This window comes from Myripristis murdjan, chromosome 9 (assembly GCF_902150065.1).
Source record: "Myripristis murdjan chromosome 9, fMyrMur1.1, whole genome shotgun sequence".
Taxonomy (NCBI): Eukaryota; Metazoa; Chordata; class Actinopteri; order Holocentriformes; family Holocentridae; genus Myripristis; species Myripristis murdjan.
In genome coordinates, this window is record NC_043988.1 from 31798492 (window position 1) to 31819349 (window position 20858).

The 20858-nt window shown below is 42.3% G+C and overlaps 1 protein-coding gene across 2 annotated transcripts in view; it reads right to left on the reverse strand.

Annotated features, from left to right (window-relative positions):
- The window catches only part of dapk1 (death-associated protein kinase 1), a 129246-nt gene that overhangs the window by 75148 nt on the left and 33240 nt on the right, over positions 1–20858 (reverse strand). For both annotated transcript variants that reach the window (XM_030059452.1, XM_030059451.1), the window contains exon 3: positions 6601–6822. In XM_030059452.1, the coding sequence (XP_029915312.1) occupies positions 6601–6822 (222 nt within the window). The remainder of the gene's footprint in view (positions 1–6600; positions 6823–20858) is intronic.

Sequence of the window (20858 nt, forward strand, 5' to 3'; positions counted from 1 at the left end):
ACGCCGATATTTACCAACTCTCACGGCCGATTGCCGATACCGATACATGCACAAATGTTTTTGCACCTAAGAGCAGAGAACATCAAGTCTCTCCTTCAGTGGAATTAACATTTTATTCTGCCTTTTCTTACCACGATGGCCCACTGGAAGATGCAGACTCAGGGCCTTATCTTGCGTCAGTGTCCCTAAACCCGTTATTTGGGGATTTAGCATTGCGTAAGAGGTGTTCCTCCGCAAAAGTTGCTATCTTGCACACCTGCTTTTATCCCTAAAACACCTGCGCTACCCATAACATTATGCATAGGCGTGGTTTGGGCATTACGCCAATTAAACCAATCAGTGTGCCAGGTGCTATTGCCTTTAAGATCAGGCTGCGCTATCCCAAATCCGCAAACCGAAACCCGTGATGGAGAGAGGAAGGTCGCGATTTAGTACTATCTCTGCCATTTTCTCAGGGGTTCAACTGAGGCTAAAGCAAGGTGGCTTTTTATAGGCGAGTTAATTGGGGAGGTGGAGCTGCATGTGCACGTCCACATGTGTCCAAGTGGACGCACATCGAAGCCGCCTGGGCGCGCTCTTGTAAAAGCCCAAATGGGATAGCAGGTGGTTTGAGGATCCACTATACACTTTCCCCAACGTGTGTGGTCAAGATAGCAATTGTAGGGAAAGTGCATAAACATGCCCACGGGCACACCTCCAGGCGCAAATAAAGGAGTCGGCATAATGGATAGCGGGTAGCGTGGCTGCAAGATACCGTTTAGGGATAGTGGAAGCTGCTAAATGCGTAATTCACGGGTAGCGGGTAGTGGCAACGGGTAGGGCAGTGTGAAAGATAGAGCCCATAAAACACAATTCTTTTCAAAATGTACATATTTACTGGGCAAAATCAGAAAACTGCTTCAACTTAAGTTATGTAAAACATGATATATTTATTTTTATATAACATTTTCTTAACTTAAAACAGGCTGGATGATGCTCTTCCTGTTAAAATCCTGACAACAGACACAATCAGGGCAGATCTGACCTATTTCACATGTCACATCAGCAGAAATGTTCATTTTAGGCCGATGTCGATATTTAATTTTAGATCTGATATCAGCTGATACTGATGACGTGCCCATATTATTGTGCATCCTGGTATTAACTGTATTCAGGGTGAGCAGAGGAAAAGGAAAGACTTATTTCAGCCTTGATTTACCCTCAGAAGGTTTGCTGAGCGGACGCAGGCTTCGTCAGCAAAACCTCGTCCGTCTTCATACCACTAAACACACACACACACACACACTCACACACCTGGGAGCTGCCTCGCACTTTAATGCTGAACACTGAGCGGCTCCAGTGGAACAGCTGGGGGCTTCAGTGCCTCCGGCCACAGGACCCTGACAGTGGATTCTGACGGAGAGGGAGACCGTTACCCACCCGCCAAATGTTCCCAGTTGGTCCAGGCATCGATGACCATGCAGTCACAACCTTGAGGCTGCTGCTGCCTGCCTTGTGTTTATAAGACAGACGGGCTCAGACAAGGGAAAATCTGACATGAAAGGGGTTTACTGAAGTTAAAAATATAATCTAGGAAATGGCCGCGGGATGCAGTGCAAAAGAAGGATATTCTTTTATATTAAAACCATTATTTATTCAAGGATATTTGACTGAGCCCACATGCTGTTATCCTTGCTACAGGGCTCGTCACAGCAAGTTGTTCAGTGAGGGGATCCGTTCATTTCCCCCCAGTAGGCCCACGGAGTCAAACTGGCAGCTTTGCAGAAACAAGCCCGACTCCCCTGGGCTGCTGCTACCCTCCAAACACAAACAGGTCTGAGGAGTCAACAAGCCTGGGTTTTGCTGCTCATGGAGGAAAGCATAGATATAGATAGATAGATAGATAGATAGATAGATAGATATATAGATAGATAGATAGATAGATTTTATTGATCCCAAACTGGGAAATTCCCACGTTACAGCAGCATCATCAATAAAAAACATGAAATAAAATTAAAATTAAAATTAAGAAGTATATACAATAGAGACTCAATACACTAAATATATACACTAAAGACAATAAGGGCTAAGTATATACAATAAACTAACCTAAGAATATGAGATGTTGAAATGTTGAAACGATGGTAATAATAAATATGAAAAAATGAAATATGCAGATAGTAGATGGTATGGCACAGGGTAAGCTACAAACCATGAAACCAGGAAACCAAGTGGCAGGAAATGTAATGAATAAAATGGAGAGGATTCCTCTTTGTGGTAGCGTGAATGAAGTTACATAATTTCATATTAGTGTTTTGAAGGATTACTCCAACGTTTTGGGGAAAATACCCCCCGGTGATGCTGTTCCTATGAGTGGCATTTCATGTTAGCTTAGCATAAAGACTTGAAGTCTATGGGAGTCGTTAGCCTGGCTCGGTCAACCTCCATCGGAGCAGGTTGTTCCTCAGGTTTAGGTTATTTTCTTCTGTTGTTTAAATTGTTTAAATTTCTATTTTTTTCTATATTCCTTGTTTATAGCGTTTATATTGCTTTTTGCTATTTATTATCTGTTTATACTGTTTATAATGTAAATTATGCTTCATATTTTGCTATCCACTTTGCTGCGGTAATGCTTGAAATTTCCCCACTGTGGGACTAATAAAAGAATATCTTATCTTATCTTATCTTATCTTATCAGAATGAAGAAAGAAGAGCATGTACGGATTCATCAAATGTGTCAATCCACTAATTAGCTTTTGCGATATCTTGTGTACAAGCTGATATCTTGGCTGTGGTAGGCACTAGAGGAAAGGTCATGAGGTCACCAGAGCTGACAGGGTTCATCGTCTGGGGAGCATGAAGGCGCTCGGCAAATTTCACAGGAATCCTCCTAACAGTTTTCGAGGTATGTTGCCTGGGAGCACACAGCAAACAGAGTCTCAGTGACAGTGAAGTAATTGTTTGAGCGACACAGCATACAGCCCAAAATAACAGCCGGAAGCTCACATGTCAGTCACTCTGCGGTAATTACCGTCAAACACATCGGTGGGAAATTCATGGAATGTATGCAGACAATAGGTTTGTTTCCTGCCCTCTCATTTAACCTGCTCTTTAGGATAATCCTCGGTTACTGTTTTTTTTTTTTTTTTTTTTTTAGCTATTTCACAGAAAACGCCCCGTGAACCTGAGCCACACCACTGCAGATCATACACTTGTTTATTATTCCCCTTTTCCCTAAATTGATCAAATCGGATGACACTGCTGAGATGTGTGTGTAATTCACAGCAGTGCACGGTGGCTACCTCGGTATATTAGCTTGCTGAGGACTATCTAATATGCCTTAAGTCAAACTGCGAGTTCTTTTCACGATTTCTATTTCAATCTGATTGTTCAGTAACGTTTTTGTATGTTAACTCTTCATTTATATACAGCAATATCACCCTATGAGCTTCCCTACAATCGGATGAGCATGGTTGGTCTCCCAGACTTGAGAAGGTGATGTTTTCAGCAGGGAGACTTTGTGTTTAACCCTATAAAGCCATTCGTATCATATATGATACTGTGGAAGCAAAATACACATTTCGGGTGGCTCAGACTTCCTGATTGATTCAGGAAGTCTGATTGATTCAGCTAATTGACGGGCCCAGACGACAGGATGGGCCCGGCATTCAGTCCTTTAGGCATGCACATGAACACTTACCATGTCTTTGTTCCCATTTGGAACCACACCCTACCTGATCACTGCCTTACAGTACCTTGATCACTGTCTTAACAATACCTTCCCTCACCTTTTGTTCTCTACCTATTTACATACTGTCTGTACTCACTGTATAAAGGTCTCCCCCTGACATTGCTCTTGGTCAGCTCACCGTACCAGATACCCTCTGTGTCGGTCAGTTCACCAGTGTGCCGGTACACTTTAATAAACTCACACCATTACAGCAAACTCCTAGATTGGTCTTCAACAATACACATTTTCAATTCCGTTTTTTGTTTTCAGTTTAATCAATACTTGACCAAAATACTGTTGTATACCTTTGGACACTTCCCCTGTTCACCCTGGACCATAGCATTGGCACTTCAAGTACATATCATATATCATACACCAGAAAGGTCGTGTAATAACATATTTTTTGAATTTTTTTTTAATATATATATATATATATATATATATACACTACTCACAAAAAGTTAGGGATATTCGGCTTTCAGGTGAAATTTCAGGATGAACCTAAAATGCATTATAACCTTTACAGGTGAACTTAATGTGACCTTCTGTAAACTTTTGAATGCACATGTCCAACTCTTCAATGTTTCAGTACTTTTTGCACAAGTTGCTGTTCTCTAACAAGGAGTTTAACGGCAAAATTCACATCAGGTGTTTGATGCTCCAGCTCATCGAGGTCGTATCATTAGGGAACAGCTGCTGGAGACTGGGGTACCTCAAATGGAGTGGCCTGCACTTTCTCCAGACCTGAATCCCATAGAAAACCTATGGGATCAGCTGAGTCGCCGTGTAGAGGCTCGGAGCTCTGTACCCCAGAACCTCAATGTCCTGAGGGCCGCCCTTCAAGAAGAGTGGGATGCCATGCCTCAGCAGACAATAAGTCGACTTGTGAACAGCATGAGACGTCGTTGTCAAGCTGTAATTGATGCTCAAGGGCACATGACAAGTTATTGACACTGACATTTTTTGTTGTGGTATATCCACCACTGTTGTTGGCTTTTGTTTCAATAAATTGTTTGAAATGAGGAAATCACCAGTGTATGCTTCTACTTAAATGCCCTACTTTCATGATATAATATCACTGTAGCGTGAACTTTTTATATTTTCCATAAATTTCACCCAAAAGCCAAATATCCCTAACTTTTTGTGAGTAGTGTATATATATTGTTATAGGACTAAATAAAGGGTTCAATTTCAAAAAATTGGAATTTTCTGCCAATTCTTTCATAGTTCAGGCTTTATAGGGTTAAATAAATAAACAAATAAATATAAGTAGAATCCCCTGGGGAAACACAGTATGGTAGTTCTGTTTGGGCTGCAGAAACCATGAAATATGAAACCCACATCAGTTCAACACCAGTGTGTGCACAAAAACAGATTCAGACAATGGTGATAAACATGGACGAATCTCTTGAGAATCATCTGCATTCATTTCCTCAAACTCTCTCTCCTCCGCTATTGTTTGTGTTTCTTCCATCACTGTGATTGTACAGGACGATGATGGAGATGCTGTCAGTCGGCTGTGGTCTGACCTTTACACTGTTTACTGTTTGGCTGTTGTCAAGTCGGCGTTGTCAAGTAACTGAGGCTTATTCCCTTTGAATACGAGTTGCCAGCTACATAAACTCTGATGCAAACACCGGAGCGATCACGCAGTGTTTTGCTCGAGCGGCGTGCGAGCCGGTAAAACAAGTCCGACCGGCCGCGGCCTCACACCTGTCATCACCTCCGACAGGTGAAAACTGCAGAAGGTGTCATTAAGGCGCAACACTTTTACTTCAACACACACACACACACACACACGTGCCATGCAAGTTTATGAACCGTCTGCCCCATTACTCTGAGGATCCGCTGGGGAATACTTTGGTTTTGAACATCTAGCCGCAAAGCATATGCCTTCATTTCCAACCCGTGCAACTGAGAAATAGTTTCTCTTGCTTTTCATTTTGAATGTTTGAAGAGAGTCTATTCCCAGGAGTGATAGAATAAAGTAAAGGGTTTTATTAAAAAGGCTATATACAGATTCTATAGGGTTGCTGCTGCTTGGAAATGCAGACTACAAGAGACTCACTATAACAAAGAGAAAATGTTAGTGCTGCACCGGTCGATCAGCCCCGAGATCGGACTTTAAGCCAGATCTCAGGTGAAAGGTTTTCCAGATGGGTACGGCGATTGAGGCTCAAAAGCTGGGAAAAACTTCTGAGTTGGAAAACCATTTGAATTCGATCGATGCTGAACGGTGTTTTAACAGTTTAACATTTCAAAAACGGTGTGAAACAGTCGGGGGGGGGGGGGACCAACAACCGACCTGCATGTCCGCCGTGTGGGATTTCTACAAAGTGAGTGAAGAGGATTCAAAACTTCACTGTTTGTAAAGCATGCAAAGAAAAAGCAGCCTGTGGATGATGCACCATGAACACTTTTGAAACAACCAATTTAAAACAACACTTGCAGGCCATTAACCCAGGGAGAGAGATTAACAACACAAAAAACAACAAAAAAAAACTTCTCCTGCGGGACACGTCTGGGAAGAAAGGAGATTTTTGAGGATTTTACTATCATTATTATTATTATTATTATCTGCCCATCACTTAGAAAATGACATATTGGATCGACTGCACATCTACAGCAGCTACAACCGGTGTTTTCTCTGCCAGCTGCTGATTACACTGAGCGTCTCTTCTCTTGTTTCTGTCAGTAATCGCTGCCTGTCTCCTTGGCTGCGTCACCCGAGAAAAATATAATGACGGGGGAATGACAGCTTGTTTTGTTTTTTTAAAAAAATGCCAACAGTAAAACTGATTCTAGTTTAATTTTGTGGACTTTTACTTGTGGACTAAGCCTCTGAGCGTGCCCGCGGTTTGGGCGAGGGCGGGAGACGGCGGCTCACTCACAGCTCCAGGATGAGGATGACCTCGGCCTTGTTCTCGTAGACGTCGTGCAGCGTGATGATGTTGGGGTGCTGGATCTCCTTCAGGATGTTCACCTCGCGCTCGATGTCCTCCCTCGTCACCCCGCGCCGGCTCGACTTGCTCCGCCGCTTCTTGATGAACTTGGCGGCGTACTCCACGCCCGTGCTCCTGTTCCGGCATCTCCGGACCACAGCAAACTGACCGCTGGAGGGGGGGAAAGGGAGGCAAGAAGGGCGATGTTAAAGGTGGATGTCGCTTATTAACATCAATGAATCATGACCTTTTTAAACTTCAGACCTTAAATATCACTTATATAGATAAACAAAACTATCACAAAGAAGATTATGCATGATTATGAGTCACGGCATTGGATTTTGTGAGTTTTTTTTTTCCACAGAGGCAGATGGAGGAACAGGTGAAATGATAATGAAAAAAAAAAAAAAAAAAAACTTCCAACATGTTTGTCCTCCTCTGTAAAGCCTGAGAGAGAGGAAACGCTGGGAGCTGGGAAACAACTAGCAATGTCCTCTTTATGACAGGGAGGCAGCGGGAATTATGGGAAAAAATGTTCATTATTTTGGGAAAGACTAGCACAAACAATAGCAGATGTGACAAAGAGGCTGCCAATTATCTCAACTATGGTCTCGTTTGTTTACAGTAACTATGGCAACATCTTACAATTAATTTCATTATGATATATCAGAGTCTAAAAATTACCCATGCAGAACCATTAAGAAAATACAATGAGAACAAAAAGAAGTGAATATAATAAAAGACCAAGAGATGGGATGATACACAATATACAATATACAACACAAATCGGCAAAAACAAACAATAGACAATAAGAGATTTAGGGCAGAAATAGAAATAGAAATTGGTAGAATGTGCATTCTAGACTAGTCAATTCATCTGTTGATATGTGGGATGTTTAAAAAGAAGTAAAAGTAAAAGTAGCGTGATTGTTTGATTAAAAGAAAATCTTTGCTTTTGAGATTATAAATATTGATAAAATCTTTAAATGCTGCTAAAATTCAGTCTGCTATTATTTAAATTTTCATTTGAGACTGCATATTAAAATGGTTGTTAAAATTAATTAGAAATTAATTAATTAATTAGGAAAAAAAGAGACACAAGTAATGATAATTTACAAATGCTTAAAAAAGAGATGCAAGGCATGTACATTGTAGTTTTTATTTCATGTGCATTTTATTTACAGTGGTTTGTGTTTTGCATTTTGTCATTCAAGGTTTTTCAACCGCTTGCTCGTACACAACCAGGTTTAATCTAAAGTGAAGAAGATAAAAACGAAGAAAAGCTGTGGTCATTGCATGAGTGAAATCCAGTGAATCTCCTGTGGACTGTATTGTCCCTTTCAAGTGGGGAAGCTGCACAAATAACTTGACAAACCCTTATTGTAAACAGGTCACTAGCGACTGACTGCTGCCATGAAAGAGTCGGAGCGAACGTGCGGCGGGCTAAGTCTGATGTCGGTAACACCGGCACGGCGTCCATCTGGCTTGGACCGTTCATTTCTGACGCTGCGTTTTGAATTTCACACACACCGAGATTACAGATTACAACCAGTTTAATGTGATGGACGACACACAAAGAAAACCTCTCCACGCTCCGCCGGTGGCAGTTTGGATCAATCCTTTGATTTATTTACGCATGGAAAGGCCACATTTGTCCTGCAGCCATATGAGCAAGTTGATAAACACAGTACTATATTAGAATTGCGTAATTTGTGCATACGGTGTGCTTTTACATGATGTATGATTGTTAGTTGAAAGTGTGGGTAAAATTAATTATTTCAGTGCCATCAGCCTGTTAACACTTAATAAGCAGCAAATGCAATTGGCCCATGAAAACCCAATCAGTGCATCCCTAAAAAAAGATGACAGGCAATACAAACAGCGCCAAAACTTTTAGCTGATTAATCGATTAGTCCATCATCAGAAAAAAATGCCAAATGTTCACTTATCCCAGCTTATTAGGAGCACTAACGTGCATAAGATTTGTTTACTTTTCTCCGTTCATATTGTAATAAAATGAATACTTTGTGTTTTTCTGGCTTTTTTCTGACATCACTTTGGGCTCTGCTAACTTCCCATTAGCATTTGTCATGATTTTTTAGAATTTTTTTTTTTTAGAATAAAATAGTAATTGCAGCTCTGAAAAAAAAAAAGCAGAAAAATAGATATATGCTTGAAGCACAATAGAGCACGGCCAGCTTCAGAAAGACAAGAGATGACTGAATAAATTGAATTTTTACTCATCTTAAAGTTCGATGCATTTTTGGGCATTTCACATTTTATTTTCCGTAGATTTTCTTGGCTCTGGGGTCACAATACTCACGGGAATAAGCTCAGCTGTCACGAACAGAATGGTACAGTAATCCAAACCAACCTCTCGGGCCATTAGGAAATCAATAACATGCCACTGAACGGAAAACGATCCACTAAATTTCTGTCATTACGGATGTGAGATTACATAATGGGTGTTATTAAGAGGTCTGTTTCCGCATCGTAAAGCTAAATGATTAGAGCGTGGCAGCAGCGCGGTTCAGGGTCTGGAGTTCAATCCTCACTTGGGTCACTGATGCTAAAAATGTGCGTGCTCGTGACGGTGTGTGTGATGCACTTTGAATAAAAGCGTTCAAGAAAAAAAAAATGGAAAGAGAGGCTGTTAGCTGTTTCTGTATCCTGCACTGCAAAAACTCAAAATCTTACCAAGATTATTTGTCTTATTTCAAGTCAAAAATGTCTTATTACTAGTCAAAATATCTCATTACACTTAAAATAAGACATGATCACCTCAGAAGTAAATTGTTTTTAGACAACTGTCTCTTGTTTCAAGTGAAAATTTGCTTGTTTCATTGGCAAAATTTGTTTCTTGTTTCTAGCTAATTTTCACTTATTTCAAGTGAATTTTCACTTTTTCCACTGGCAAATTTTGCCAATGAAACAAGCAAATTTTCACTTGTTTCAAGTGAATTTTCACTTGAAACAAGTGAAAACTGTCTATAAACAATTTACTTCCGAGGTGATCATGTCTTATTTTAAGTGTAATGAGATATTTTGACTAGAAATAAGACAAATAATCTTGGTAAGATTTTGCGTTTTTGGAGTGTGAACGCTATTTGAAAACAAGAGAAAAGAAGGGGGAATCACGATAAGGCATTAAAACCGCTGATATGAAGCAGCTTTGCCTGAAAACACAGAAGTACCGATCCTGTTTTCTTATCAGCTCAATAACAGAGTCACATGAGGTCGACCTCGGCGAGCCCATGGCAGAATGTGTCAGCCACTAAAATCCAATCGGTGTGAGATGCATAAGATGACTTTCTAATCTCTCTTTGTGATGGGAGTTAATTGGATTTTAATTCATTCATTTCCGTCCACTGAGCTCAAAACTCCTCTCCATTGTTCGGTGAAAGTAAATGAATCAGATTAGTGCTTCAGATTCAAAACCGGCGGTGTAAAAAGTGGTGTCGGATGATTCCTGCAGGGAACGCGAGCAGGGTCCCGGCACGCCCACATTCACCCACAGCAACCCCACCTCGGTAATCAGCTATGACAACAGTGTGTGATTTACAGCGAAGGCGGCACAGCAACACACTGAGGGGCGTCAAAACTCAAAAACAGCAGCACCACTCCCAGCTGAAAGTCATCCAGGGAGCAAGACGACACTCCGCACCCGCGGGACTGAATTACAAAACCACTACGTTCCATTTTGACGAGGTAACCCTGTACGACTGAGGGTGGAATTAATCCAATACATAAAAATATGCAATGATTATATTCCAAATATTCTAATTTTAAAATCCCAAACCTTCTCCTGACCTTAATTCCTAAATTGGATTTGCAGATTATGACTGCCGTCTGATACTTCGACACCTGGAAATGATCAAATCCATTTTTCATCGCTTCCCAGACTTTCCAGACCTGGCACATGGAGGCCTGGAGATGCAGCATGTCAGTGTCTTGCATCAGCGAGCACAAGCCTGCGTAAGTTTGGATCGGATGCTGGCCTTATGTAACCAAAAGATCAGGGTCAAATACAAAGAATATTACTGAATGCCTTAAAGTTGGGGAGACCGTCCCGAATAGGGTCCCAGGTTTGGTGCCCCATGTTCACACTTGGTGTTAACATCTGTCTGAGGGGATCGGATTACAAGTGGGCAGCAGGAGCACATCACAGTTCAGCTCAAGCCAACCCTAACCCCGATCAAATGTTGCTGCATGTCATCCCCTCTCTCTCTCCGCTGCCTTTCCTGTGTCTTTCAACTGTTACTATTCAAATAAAGCAGAAACACCACAAAAAAAAAAAAAATCTGATACCTCAATGCACAAACTTTCATTAAAGTATGAACCTCACCTCCAACAGTCTGCTGGATCCAACACTCCTTCCTTCCTTCCTTTGACAAAACAACTAAGCGGTTTTCCAACGTTGTCGAGGACACACTGGGATGCATTTGGCCAAATTCACACAAAGATCAGGCCTTTAGGCGGAGGTGCAGGTGTGTCACTACGTGGCCTGTCTACAACGCAGCGTGACATCGAGTTGCATTGTGGCCCAACATTTTTGCTTGACGCCACTGCGTTTTTTTTTTTTTGCAGAACGCCCCTGTGGCACGCACCGCCATAGTGAAAATGCACTGTGATTTACTGCTTGCGTTTTTGCTGCAGTGCCTGATGCTGTCTGAACGCGGCCTTAGTGTTCACGGTTGAAATGCGATGTGGCCCAATGTGCACCTGAGCACGTGTGAAGGTGCTCTGATTGATCCAGTGATGTACTGTACCTTTACTTTTGCGTCAACATGTGATCAGATCACAGGAGACAGATTATAAAATCAAATACGAAAAGGTTCCTTAGCCAAGATATGTCTTCCTGGGCTGTTGACCAAACCCTATGCTCTCATTTATTTATTTTTAATTTTACTTATTTATTCAGAGAGGACAGTGCACATTAATTAATATTGCTGTAAATGTGCCAGTGTTAGCCCGAGGCTAGTTTACAACCGCAGTCCTCCGGCATGATGTTAAAGAACCATTAAAATATACAAAAAGGGACACAAGGGTCATAATACATAAAAACACTGACACAGAAGACATAAAATTTAGAGTAAGAATACAACATATCCACGTGGGAAACAGAGACCTGCAGACAATGACACTAAAAGAGAGACAATCAATTATGCAATTAAATAAAATTGGCCAAGATGAACCGTCATCGCCTTGTGGAGCGCCAAAGGCAAAAATGATGAATTTACCCCTCTGAGATGTAGAGTTTCAAAAAGATATATACAGTAAGACCACCAAGAATTTCGAATCCATTCATAAATATTGATGCTTTTTAAAATATGGTGTAAAGGACAATCAGAAACAGCCGGTCGACCACATGACCTCATTTCCCCCCTGCAGGTTCTCTGGTTATATCTTAAGGTGTCAACAGGCCACAGCGAGACAAGGGAGGCCCCAGCTGAGTGCTGGAAGGAAAAAGCACGTGTGCAACCAGCGCTCAAAGTGCAGACATCAGCACTTTTAATGTTTGGGCAATCCGACCGCGGCGAGCTGGTCTGACACTGTGGCGTGACAAATACGTCTATGTATGGGAAACAACGGCGCTGTAATGGAAATTCCCTCATGGCGTTGCTGCGCGGCATTGTTGCTGAACGGTGCTATCAGAGAGGATAACGCTGACTCCGCCGACATGCGACCAAAACACCGACAGCAAAAAACACCCGGGGAAGCAAGGACACTTGGCAGAGGGGCTGTTGACGCCTCCACCGATTGTGCCTCCTCATGGCCCTGGCAATCATCAGGCACTTAGTGTACCGAACACCCACAGAAGGAGGGAGGGAGGGAGGGAGTGAGCGAGCGAGGGAGGGGGGGAGGTGGTGAGAGAGAAAGAGAGAGAGAGGAAAAAAGGAAAGTGAGAGTCTACACTGCAAAAAGTCAAAATCTTACCAAGATTATTTGTCTTATTTCAAGTAAAAAGGTCTTATTTCTAGTCAAAATATCTCATTACACTCAAAATAAGACATGATCACCTCAGAAATAACTTGTTTTTAGACAATTTTCACTTTCACGATGATTTTCACAAGAAACAAATTTTGCCAATGGAATAAGCAAATTTTTACTTGTGACACAAGTGAACAAGTAAAAATTGTCTAAAAACAAGTTATTTCTGAGGTGATCATCATCTTATTTTAAGTGTAATGAGATATTTTGACTAGAAATAAGACATTTTTACTTGAAATAAGACAAATAATCTTGGTAAGATTTTGACTTTTTGCAGTGTAACAGAGAGCGTGCACGCGCATGAGAGAGAAAGAGGGAGAGAGAGAGAGAGAGCGGGATGAGTTTCTCTGTAATTTTTTTTTTCAGATTTCCGCTGCCAGATTTTCATACAGGCCTCACTGGCGAGGAAGAGATCTGGCACGGACTTCATGAGCCCTGGCAAAAGCAGTGGCCATGATGAAGAGATAGCCCTGCGCTGTCATCCGACTCCCACAGTCCTGCCAAGAGGAGAGCACACAATTGTCAGGAAGCGGTTTAGTAATTTAGCCGTATATCACCCACTCCATCTCCGTGTCTCCGCGATGCGTCTACCAATATTTGACGGATAAACGCACAGTCCAGACGGCCAAGCTGCCAGCTTTAAAGGCAAAAAAAAAAAAGGGAAACAAGGCAACTGTGTGTTGTCCGCTGTAAACAATGCCGTCTCGGCCAATGCAATAGGGTGACGCATCGTTTCCTTGAAGTTAGAAGTAGGTACTGATATAGCAAAGAAGAGATGGATAAATAAATGGATAAACACAGCAACAAAAAAGAAAGAGATCCATCCTAGTCCCTGCCCCTCCAATATTACAATCAATTACAAGCCGGCAGAAATAAGCGTTTCAGTGCCCTCTGGCTCTACTCCAGATTGATCCAATACTCATTCATATGAAAGCTGTGAAAATAATGAGCCTGGTGGAGGAACTGAGCTGAGGACGGGGAGCGACGGTTGTTTAAGGAAGTGACTTGTCTTGCCACCGAGCCAGAGACACGGAGTGCACAATGTGGAGAGGAAGAGAGGGTCGGGGATGAGGGCTTTCTCATGCTAATGTCACTTCCAGCACCCCCATTTATTCCGGCTTCACCCTTTTGTGGAGGCCGGCCGCCATCGGGCCTCCGTGGAGATAGCAGACACACATTAGCATTTGATGTGCTGCTTGGAGCAAGGCGGGCCAAAGAGGCTGGATAGAGAGCATGTCAATAGGCTGATGTACCATAATACACACACACACACACACACACACGTGCTCAGTAAGAACAGCAGCTTTTAGATAACAATAGATGGAAACAGACAATAAAATAAGCCCTTTGTCCAAATCAGAGACAAATATCTGACTACCAACCACAGCAAGTGGCTGTAAAAAGAATCAATTTAGAGAAGCATAAAAAGGCTGTTCACATATTCAAGGCTCCTACATTCATAATGCACATTGTAATACATAATGCCTTCCACAATTGCGAATACAATAAACTATGCATGCATCTAACTGCACAAGCCAAGTGATTAATAGGCGGGGAGGAGTAATATGTTGGCATTTGATGAAACTGACAATGCCAACACTAACAGCCCAGTGCACAAACAAAGGTAAGTAGACACTTGAAATCTGTAGCGATCGGGCCATTGGTGCCATACACACTGAGACGCGGTTTGAATGAGCCTAATGCCATTGACATGGCAGGATCTTTTCAGGCTCTAAGCCGGGGCTCTTTTCAAAGCAGGAGAAAGTCTAATCTGTGAACTCGTGGGACTTGGCATGATGAAACCGTTTGGAAGAGGAAGGGAAACACAACTTGTTTCCTTTTCTTGCTCATGCACCATCTGTGCAACTTCGAGAAGAGATCCTGTGATTCTGCACATTTGGCTAATTTTTCCTTTTCCTATCAACATTTACTTGTGCGCTGAGCACCCCTGATCTTCTCTCTGCAACAAATTCACCTGCTGGGGTTTGCCTTTGGGTGCACTTAGGGTGTAATGTCATCACAGTGTGGGTTTGTCACGGAGAAAAAGGTGTTCTCTAACGGCGAAAAAGCAATCTCAGGTGACAGATGTATACCGCTGTTGGACTCTCCCGAAACGTCTTATGCAAGCAAAAAAAACATAATGATCACACAAACTCGTATGAATGACTTCAGAGGCTTCAAAATATTTTGTGTGACATTTCGGGAGTGAACCTCCGCTGGCTGCCTGGCAGTGAAATAAGCAGGGGAAGCTTGGCGGCATGCAAATTCACCCTGGGACTTGCACAATACACTGTAAAGATTTTACTTTTTTTGGCCACTCTGCAAGTTCACTAGGTCAGCGGGGAGGTATGTGCATTGCAAAAGGCCATGCCAGGCATATTTGATATACACTACAAAGTGGTTTATTTTACTTCACTCATGCGTAACTCAGTGGAAATGTAAATTTTCTAATCTTCTCTGAACTTTTCTTGTCACTCCAGGGATACAGTATTTATGGGGCAGGTACAGTCCTCTATCTTCTAAAATAATTTGATGGCTACCACCACATGAACTATTATGTTAAAGCACCTGTTGGGTGTCAGGTGGAGTGGCCTTTTTGACAAAAAAAAAAACAATGAAGCCTAACAGTGACTCAGGAGGATTGCTTCATGCTGGGAGGAAGCTGAAAAAGGAAGCACACGTCTCTTGGGTTGGATCACAGTGCAGACTCAGTCTCGGTAAAGCCGCTGCTTAGCATTCAAAGCCGCCCCGGACAGGTTAGTTACGGTAATTCTGTCTTTAAAAACTGGGGCGGGGTGAGCCTAGAGGCTTCGGACCCGCTGAGAAAATCTTGGTGAGGAAAATGAATTTGCGCCGCTGTCCTTTCCCTCAGCCGCTGACATCAAAGCGCCCCGGAGCGAGGGACTTAAATTCCCACCTGCCGCGGACGAGCGTCTCACTGACGGCCGGGAGAAAGCTGGCTGCACCGGACTCACACATTCACCGGGTGTGAATGTGTGAAATTGCATGTATGAGAAGCAGGGTGTCACTGAGAAAGTGCCGCACAATCTCGGCAAAACCCTCTGGATATAATTGTCATCTTGCACACTGTCAGAAACAGGGGTACAGTTGGAGGCCATTTCTGTCCCCCAAGGTAAAATCTACACAAATCTACCCACAATAGGGTCAATTACTGGACCTCAAGGTAAGTATGTGTAGCTTTTTCAGAGCAAAAAAGGTACATATATGTTCCCAAGTAGTGAAAGGTACATATATGTACCGTTTCCTCCAAATGCATATAGGCTCTAAATGAATACCTACATAAATACAGTGGTGGAAAAAAGTTTTCGGACACCCTTAAAATTTTACACAATCTCACAATCTCAAATATTATCATGAAATATTTGTGGAAAAATCTTTTTTGTGTTTCAAAAGGTGTGGCTGCATTAGACAGATACAAACACAAACAAATTATATTTTTTTGTACATTGTTTACAAGAAAAACTAGCAAAACTAAATTCTTGACAGTTTAATCTTTATCTTCAGGCGTGTTTCCTGCGTTAGGTTCCTTGTTTTAGCCATTTTTGTGTCTGAAGAACTTTCAGATGTGCTGCTTTATATAGACACCAAGCTTGGCGACAAAAATTGTGTCTTTTAATAAAAAGAACGACCTTCATCACTGGTACCAAAATGACCCAATACTCAAAATTTCTTATGTATTTTTATGGAACCAATCAATTTGAAGTTTTTAATGGCTTTTTTTAGGATTTGTTTAGTATTTGGCTGTGACTGTACTAAAAGAAATTGCACTTGAAGACCTAAGAGTGATTCTTAATGCAATATTTCACAAATGCATGGGGTGTCCGAAAACTTTTTTCCACCACTGTAGATAAATTAGGCAAAATAGTAATTTCTAGTAGATTTGAACTTGTGGGCTATGGTCAAGTAGCCCTGAAATGACATAGATTTTGTAGATTTGTGGATTTGAAAAATAGGGAATACAATTATCCAGTCAATATTGTTGTTAAAATACAGGAACAAGACTGCTCTCTATAAGGCACAAACCACAAGGGCACAAATAAGTTCCCAGTGTCAAGAGTACAAAAGCTGCACCTTAGAGGCCCCAGTGACAAGCCGCTGTGCCCGTAAAGGTGCAATTATGCGCTTTATTTTCTGTGAGCGCAGTCAGTTTTCCGAATCTGCTGCTTCAAAGTCGGAGAGTCGACGGTGTTTTCTGATGACTAACGCATAATGAGGTTTTGACGATGCCTAACAGCGCCGATTGCACTTCTGTTGATGTGGCAATTAAGCCCCTGAATCTTTAATATTGAACGCAGGCACCATCTGTCGAAAAAGTCATGAAGGCATGAAAATGTGCGGTGTCATATCTGCAGCAGCTGATAAAAGATTAAATTGCCATCAGCCTCAGGAAAGATACCGCAGTAAAGGTCTAGAGCGGGCTTCGGTTCACCCGCGCGAGACACTTAAAGGAAAATGTTGAAAACAACGCCTTTTGTTCCACCCGTGCCATCTAATCCAGTAATTTTAGGCCAAAATTGGGGTCAACCTAGGACAAATTGCAAGAGAAGCAAACTCAACTGATTTTGTATCCTCAGTTTGTCCTGAGTGAGGGAAAAAAAAGTCCCAAGGAATCCCCTTGGTGGAAAGTTTTGAAAATCACCTATTTATGACCACATATTACCAAAAAACACTGTTTTTAAGACACAGGGGAAAGGGGTTCAGAATTTTACTTTCAGATATCACTATAAAAATTCACAAGATGATTACACACACATAGACAAGAAAAAAAGTCAATTACAAGTTCTTTGAATTATTCTGTTTACACATGCATATCACACATTATCTGATTTGATATGCGCTAATAAGGAATATAAGGAATAAATGCCAGAAGACACATTTAAACAGTAAATTAAAAGGTTACTATATATATGGTAACCTTGAATTAAAAGGTTACTATGTAACAGTGAATTAAAAGGTTACTATATATATAGTAACCTTTTAATTCACTGTTTAAATATCTGTTCTGGCATTTATTCCTTATTAGCGCATATCAAATCAGATAATGTGTGATATGCATGTGTAAACAGAATAATTCAAAGAACTTGTAATTGACTTTTTTTCTTGTCTTTGTGTGTGTAATCATCTTGTGAATTTTTATAGTGATATCTGAAAGTAAAATTTTGAACCCCTTTCCCCTGTGTGTTAAAAACAGTGTCAGGTCACGATCAAATTTTCGTCGGTGGTCAAGGTAAAGGTGCCACATCAAAGTTTGCCATGTGATAAACACAAGCGGCAGAATACACCAAATCAGCTGGTGTCACGGTTGGAGCTTCTACTCTACAAATAATCAAGAAAATAAAAGCTGCCTAATAAAATACGAAATGTTCTCCGCCCAGATCTTGAGGCATGGAAACCATCCGAACGCCGTGACGAAAGCCGCAACAGGAAAACGACGGCTTGTTTACGGTGATCGCTCACAGCCTGTGGGAGGCGAGCTAAAACCCCACACTGCTGCTATTTTCCAAAGCTCTCCCACTGTACACACACACACACACACATGCACACACACACACAGGGAGGGGAAAGTGAGCCCACCCTTCATTTACAACACCAGCTGCACACACATACAAACAAGGGGAAAATGGCAGCGGTTCAAATGAGCTCGCTTCCCCTCGGTGAGGCAGTGGAGAGAAACCCAAACCCCAGTGCAGCTTTGGAAATCAGAGACCTTCTCCTCGGTTAAGCTCGAGCCCTGAGACAGCTGAGTAAGAGAGAAGGTTTAGGCCGGGGGAGTGTGTGTGTGTGTGTGTGTGTGTGTGTGTCAAGGCGGTGGATTCCCCGCCGCCGTTACGGGAGATCCGTTATGTTTACTTACTAGCCGGGGCTAGCTGGGGAATCCCTTTCCCTTTCACTCCGGGGACGTTCCGGGAAAGCTCGAATGCTGCTGAACAAGCAACTGAGATGGGGGCAAGAATTAATGAGCAGGTAGTGGAAGAGGAAAACGCAGCTTGGAAATCACTGACAAACACAGGCGGGGAGGCCGTTTGTCAAGGGGCGGCCTCCCCCCACCCGTCGCGCGGCGCAAAGCCTCACAGAATCCACAGGATCGAGTTGCTCGCTCGCCTTTGTTGCGCTTTAAGGACAGGCGAGGCTTCCAACTTTTGGCCTAGTTGTTTCCACAGAGGGGAGGGGAGGGGAGGGGAGAGGAGCGGGAAGTGGTCTCTCTTTTGTTTATCGGAGCTGCCTCTGGGTGTGGAGGTTCCTCGCAGAGCCGTGCATTACTTAACACCGCTGGCTCGAAGGCTTTTATCTCGGGAAAGACACCGCGCTCCTCCGCAGATCCTCCCTGGACAGTTGGCGAGCCGTTATGGCAGAAATCGTTGAGCATTCATCATCAACCCATTCGTCTCGGCTTACCTCAGCGGCCCTACCTGTTGAAAGTGCACACATGGATGCACCTTCACCTAAATATGCACACACACAGAAGGAATGACGTGCTTCAAGCTGGCCCTTTGACAGGCCACGTTCCAGTTATTTTCCAGGCAGTCAGAGGTCAGGCTGCGGCTCCGACCCTGCTGACAAAACTGGACTGCCATTAGCTTAACAGCCTTCAGCCGTCGAGGACCACAAAACCCATCTACCTGCCATGGAGGCCGTATATAACACTCAATGTCTTCGCAGAGCTACCAGCATCATAAAGGAGCGAACTAATGATTTGGTGTTTTGAAGCTGATATCTGAAGCTGATGCCTTCCAGCCCATGACGGCAGACAGCGGTACGATAATGACAGGAATTTTGGTAAAAACAGGATTACAAATTGAGGCGCCAAACAGGGGCAGCTTTTCAGAAAGACCTCTCTTAAGATAACGGTTTTGGTTTTGTTGTTAATTTCACAGATGGATTAATGTCGCACTCTTAGAAAAAGTCACTGGCGGCACAATTACTTTTTAAACCAATACCAATATTGCTTTTAAAAAAAGGAAATTCACTTTATTAAAAAAAAAACCCCAAAAAAAACAAAAAAAAAAAACATGGGGGGGAACATGATGACCAAATTTGCAAAAAAATTACTGAGACATTAGTGAAAAATATGAAAAAAAAATAGCTTATATGAAGGAAAATTGACAAAAAAAAAAAAAAAAAAAAACAGAAATAGAGAAAAAAAGAAAATGACCAGAAAACTACGAGATAATTATATTTATATTTATTAAATGATATATTTAAATGTCAGATCAGTGATGCTGGATCATCACCAGTTTTCTCGTGAATAAAAATGCTGAAATTCACCTGATTTCTCTCAAAAACATGAAGGAAAAAAAAGGTGGAAATTATCAAGAAATTACCCAATATGAGCCAATACCGATGATCCATTGATATACTGGTCCACCCCTCCCATCAGCCTACTGCTACAGGAGTAGATCTGCCCAGTCCTCCAGACTGAGAAACTAACCCCAGACACTTCAATGACCGCACTCTGATAACTCCAGCAAGATAAGCTCAACCAGACACAGCAGGCCGACGCTCTGCCGTGTTTCATGAAGGACTCTACCCTCCCTCTGTACTGCATTCATGTCTTCCTGCCACACTAACTGTGTCAAGGACTACGCCCCTGAAAACCACGCACTTTTACCTTTTGCACATGAACCTTTGACACCGGAGCCCTGCAGGACACTTTATATAATCCACAGATGCACGGCACAGTGTACGTGCATGCATTCTTAGGGTTTCTTTTAAATCTTTATGCTTTACAGCTTCAACTGGGGAGTTGCATAACAACCTTGCAAAAGTTCAGCGAAATCAATTCCATAAAATAAGTTGTAATTTTTTGCCTGATAAATGTTGCATTCATTTCCCTGTTTGATTCGCTTTGACAGCAACATAGCAGCTCGATGAGAAGAACAAAATTTTGCATCTTCAAAATCCCCTGATGAAATCTCTGCCTTTTCTGTATCGTTAATGCTTTATCCATGCCCAAATAATTACAAGCTTCCCTAACAAAAGACAAATGTCACAACCAATTGCTGCCTGTGTTATACGAAAGCCCTTGACTTTACGAAGGATTAGAGATGAAGACTGACTGTGGTTAGACTTGTCAGAATCAGGTGTACGAGTGCCGCACGCGCTCAGTAACAGCCGACGAGAGCTGCTTTGCTTGCCTGCCGAGTTGTGAAGGGCCGGGGCCGAACACACTGACCGGCAGACATCAGTGATTTATC